Source organism: Trematomus bernacchii, unplaced genomic scaffold (genome assembly GCF_902827165.1).
Source record: "Trematomus bernacchii unplaced genomic scaffold, fTreBer1.1, whole genome shotgun sequence".
Lineage (NCBI taxonomy): Eukaryota > Metazoa > Chordata > Actinopteri > Perciformes > Nototheniidae > Trematomus > Trematomus bernacchii.
Window position 1 is genome coordinate 2,779,762 of NW_022988097.1, and position 5,218 is coordinate 2,784,979.

The 5,218-nt window shown below is 41.4% G+C and overlaps 1 protein-coding gene across 1 annotated transcript; it reads left to right on the forward strand.

Annotated features, from left to right (window-relative positions):
• The first annotated feature begins 204 nt into the window (after nt 1–204).
• LOC117474983 (beta-1,3-galactosyltransferase 5-like) lies at nt 205–4,737 on the forward strand. The gene is made up of 4 exons (XM_034121030.1): nt 205–274; nt 2,167–2,335; nt 2,772–3,035; nt 4,129–4,737. The coding sequence occupies exons 1-4, from the start codon at nt 249–251 to the stop codon at nt 4,735–4,737; spliced, it is 1,068 nt and encodes a 355-aa protein (XP_033976921.1). The 5' UTR covers nt 205–248.
• Nucleotides 4,738–5,218: the final 481 nt, after the last annotated feature.

Below are 5,218 nucleotides of genomic sequence, written 5' to 3' on the forward strand. Positions count from 1 at the left end.
AAACACACTCATGAGTTTCTTGTTGTTGTTAACCACATCCAACACTTTTTTTAACTTGCGTGACCTCACATGTATAATTTCAGAACGGTGTGCTGTCAGTGCTTGGAAGGCTCAGTTTGCTTGTCTGACACACACCACGACAGAGCACAATACAGGAAGGACAGTTAGACATCTAGAGCAACGTCCTCATTCGAAAACCTAGTAGCCCGCTGTAGCTGTCACAACAGAAATCCCTCTGCCTTTAGAAAATGCTGGAGTGCTTTTTTTCCAAAAGGTAAGCCCAGATTTGAATTCAGTTCATTTATAGACTTTAGAGGATCACACAGTTAAGTCCAAGGAGCTATTTACTTCCTAATTATGAACACTTTGATAATAAATCTTGTCTGGCGATTTATCTCAGGCTAATCCTTATTATCATTTATGACTTTGTGGCTGTAATGGAGTATCCAACAAGGAAAACAAATCTCATAACGTAAATGATAGTACCAAAAAAATCTATTTTCCTGATTTGATAACAGAAAAATGCAACATTTATAACATTTCCATACAGTAGTATACTGGATCTACATTTCTGAATTGAAGCAAGAGGGTTTTTTGTGTGATATTTACCTAATCTTAAATCAGTTGAATCTGATCAAGTATACCAAATATTGCTTACCCACATAAAGGCTTTGGCACACATTTCATAAATGCATGTTTAACATTTTCAAAGTTACCTAAAAGCGTGACTTTAGCTAAGATATTTCTGCAGCTCGTCCCATGTGAACCCTCTCAACATACAGTGATGACACAATTGTCCTTACATGTCGCTGTAAGACTGTAAGTCGCTTTGGATAAAAGCGTCTAACAAGTGACATGTAATGTAATGTAATGTAATGTCCTTAGGCGCTTTCACACCGCAGTACTTTTCCCACAAAGGTTCATGAGAACTTAGTTCATGAGAACTCTTTAGTGCTCATGAACTAAGTTCAGATCGCGTTCACACCGGAATAAGTCCATGAGTGAGGATTAGTCAAATGAAGCCGCTGACGTCACTTCTTCTTCTTCTGCTTTGGGTTTACTGGCAGGCCGCAAACAACTTCACGGCGTATACTGCCACCCGAAGTCCCCGGCCGGAAGTCCCCGGAGTTGGGGACTGGCTTCAGTAGAAGCTGCTGGGACTCCCAGCAGCTTCTACTGAAGCCTTCCGAGTAAATCGCCAGAACACCGACACCTCATCTCCACCACTCCCATGTTTTATTTTGTGTTGCCATAAGTTAGTCTCTCTGCGTTTGTGCGCTGGGCTAATGCTAATGCTAATAATGCTAATGCGAGGATAATAAAATGGCGGCTTCACAAAACTTTTTGGGAGTTTTACGGGGCGTGGTTTGCATTCCGCCCAGCCAATCAGACATAGGAACCTTTTTCTCCCACGAAAGTACCTGCTCTCTAGCAGGGACGGAAAAGGGGGTAAAAAGGTTCTGTTGAACACATTTTAGTTCCGGCTCTTTTTGGTGTGAACGCGACATTTCGGAACTATATCGGAACTAAAGTGGGAAAAGTACTGACTAAGTAGAACGCGCCTCTTGTTATAACCTGTACATAGCTAGAGACATAGCTTAAAGTATTACATGGGAACACCCACAACATGTTTTTAACCCTAATGACAGCTTTATGTCATGAGAGAATGATTTATGTAAGAGTTTACTTCTGTATGTTTTAATGTAGAACAGTTCTGTTGCTCAGTGTAGATTATGTAAAGCTTGTCTCTGATTCAACGCAAATTCAGTTAACCTTAACCAACACACTAACAAAAGTCATGTGACAGGAAAATGAGTATCAACACTTTTAAATTAAAGAAAATGTATCGCAGAGGAACAATTTGAGTGTGTTTCCTCCTGTTGTTTCATCGTTAATAGATAATGTTGCCGTTTCATAAGTTACTGATAGGCTTCATTGAATTAATTATGTTAATAAATGAAGACAGGGAACCATGTAGAAAAATATGCCCTATTATGCTTATTTGGGTTTTCCCTTTCCTTTGTTATATAGGTTTTTGTGCATGTAAATGGTCTGAAATGGCTTAAATTACACAGTTTCTCTCCCACACACTAATGGATGGTGAAGTGCTTTTGGTTTGCATATAAGAGTCATTAAAGATATACATTTTCACTTTTGTCCTTGCAGTGAAAAAACTCCATGGACAAGAGCTAAACGGTGGTGGTGGTGTATTTTGACAATGATCCTGATGTTGGGAACGTTTATGTTAACTTTCTACATTTCGAACCCCCAAGTGTCATGGCCTTTAAAGTTTTGGACAAGGTTAAGGTCAAGCCAATCTTACGACGATGACAGCGTGAGTATATTTAGTCAACTGTCAAAATGATTGAGGCAAAGAAAAACTCATACACAACACATGTTGTTCTGTTGAGCTCATAATAGGTTTCTTTTTGATGACTCATCTGTAGTATCGCACTTCATGGAGTTTTCACAGAACTGTATAAACGTATTTGAGTCAAGGAATATTTTGTAATACAAGAGATTTTGTGTCAATGCAAGAGATTGGTGTGTTCAAACAGAACGCAAAACTATCTTTTGAGCCGGCATTTTTGCAAAGAAAAGGGTCCAAAGAGTCGATTTGTTTTATTTAATTTTGCCTCTTGTCTTAACAAATCTTTATACTGCCTTAGTTGTCTTTTAATATGAATGCAGGGAAAAAAAAGAAATAGTATGATAAATCATGTTCTATTGAGTTGCATCATTAAAAAAATACCAACCTTCTCTGCTTACAGACTTCACCACCAGAGGATTCTTCAGCGTACTTTGTGCCTTACCCGCACAGGTATCGATTCATATTGGACGAACCCCATAGATGTTTGCAGGAAAGCCCATTCTTAGTCCTTGTGATTCCAGTCGCACCCCACAACAGAGAGGCCCGTGACACAATCCGTAACACATGGGGGAGAGAAACCACAGTGCTGGGTCAGGTCGTGAGCCACTACTTCCTGCTGGGACTGTCCAAAGAGGAAGATGGGACTGCAACCTCCAAGGAGCAAGTGAGCTGACTCATTACAAGTTCCTGATTTCCCTTTTCCTATCCCTTTCAACCACATAAGACAGTACCTTATAAGAACAGAGGGAAAGAGCATTACAGGTGTTTATTGGTATGAAATCAAACTGCATTTCTATTATTGATCTCGAAACATATTGTCTAATGTGAGACTGAGACTTCTAGGACCTAATTGTATATCTGCAATTATAGATATCTGTTGATAGAGATTAGTGTACAAAGACCAGAATACCACAGCTGAAAAGAGAGGGAATATTGACTTACCTTCAACAGCTCACCAGCAACACAACTCCAAATGAATGCTATTAGGCGCGTTCACACCGGAATACTTTTCCCCGTACTTTTCCTGTTTAGTTCCGTTAGTGCCTGGAATTTTGCGTTCACACCAAAAAGAGTACTTAGTTCCGAGAACATTTACCCCCATTTTTAGTGCCTGCTAGAGAGGTGGTACTATCCTGGGGAGAAAAAAGTACCAATTTCGATTGGCTGGGCGAACTGCAAACCACGCCCCGTAGAACTCTGAAAAGTTTTGTGAAGCCGCCATTGTATTTGCTGGCATTAGCATTATTAGCATTAGCATTAGCCCCGCGCACCAACGGAGAGAGAATAACTTATGGCACCACAAAAAAAAACATGGGAGCGGTGGAGTGATGAGGAGGTGTCGGCATTCTGGCGATTTACTCGGAAGGCTTCAGTAGAAGCTGCTGGGAGTCCCAGCAGCTTCTACTGAAGCCAGTCCCCAACTCCGGGGACTTCTGGCCGGGGACTTCGGGTGGCAGTATACGCCGTGAAGTGGTTTGCGGCCTGCCAGTAAACCCAAAGCAGAAGAAGAAGAAGTGACGTCAGCGGCTTCATTTGCGTACTCTTCCCTCAGGGAACTTATTCCGGTGTGAACGCGATCTGTACTTAGTTCCATGGGGGTACTAAGTGCCGGGCACTAAGTGCCGGCACTAAGTACGGCAAAGTACTTGGTGTAAAAGCGGCTAATGTTGCTCTGTATCTGCTGGATATGTAAAAAAAGAACAGTTTGACTAAGTTTAACTAATTTTAAACTGTGTCTCCTATGTCCCCCTCTGTAGGTGTTAGAGGAAAGCCAGAGACATCATGATATTCTCCAGAGTGACTTTTTGGACAGCTATAATAACCTCACCATTAAAACCATGGTCATGTTCGAATGGCTTGGCTCCCATTGCCCCAACACCCCCTATGCCATGAAGGTAGACTCGGACATGTTCCTCAATGTCCACAACCTTGTTGACTTGCTTTTGAAAGCCCCCAAACAACTTTACATGACAGGAATGGTTGCGAGGAATGCTTTTGTTATAAGAGACCGTACATCGAAGTGGTTTTTGCCCTATTCTGCCTTCTCTGGGTCCAGATACCCACCGTATACCTTGGGACTGGGCTATGTGTTCTCACTGGATTTACCCAAGAAGATACTGGAGGCATCTGCACATGTTAAAGCTATTTACATTGAAGACGTGTATGTGGGAATGTGTATGAAGCATATGGGATTCCAACTGACTGATCCTCCTCGTGGTGATTTGTTCAGGGCATGGGGATTGATTCCTGATGGGACAAGCAACTGTTACTGGACTTCTGTCATTACAACAATACTGCAAAACCCTAACCAGCTTTCAGAAGCATGGAGATCATATCGTTCTATGAATACTTCTGACTGTGCTTAGCAAATCAAAGATTGTTACGCCCTGCAACTGCATAGCAGTGTTGCACGGTACAGCCATGTTGCATTACGGCAGATACAAGACTGTATCACTCTGTTGGAGTAGTTTTTTAGGACTAAAAAGCACTTAATACACTCACTGATGTTCGTTGGTGGACTTAGCCTACCTCATATGTATTAATAGTTTATGTCTAATAGTATATAGTCCTCATTGCCATTGGCCTTTTATTCCTTTTAGCTCCTTCAAAGGTTTGGGTTGTTGGGTCCTCATTTGACGCAACAAATCTGAAACCAGTTGAAGTAGGTGCATCATGCAGTTCAAGGCATAATTCATAGGACATTTGGTGCGTGTTTGGACACTTTATGGTGTACCTAAAAACGCAACTTTCAGTGAGTTAAGGCCTTAATATGAACATTGTGAGGCTACGCATAATGTGTTTAGAGGATTGCAAAGATTGCACAAATGATTGAAAATATGCCAATAC

Coding starts and splice junctions, on each gene's coding strand:
- LOC117474983 (XM_034121030.1), top strand. CDS start 249: ATGCTGGAGTGCTTTTTTTCCAAAAG. Junction 275..2,166: donor GAGTGCTTTTTTTCCAAAAG/GTAAGCCCAGAT, acceptor TTGTCCTTGCAG/TGAAAAAACTCCATGGACAA. Junction 2,336..2,771: donor AATCTTACGACGATGACAGC/GTGAGTATATTT, acceptor CTCTGCTTACAG/ACTTCACCACCAGAGGATTC.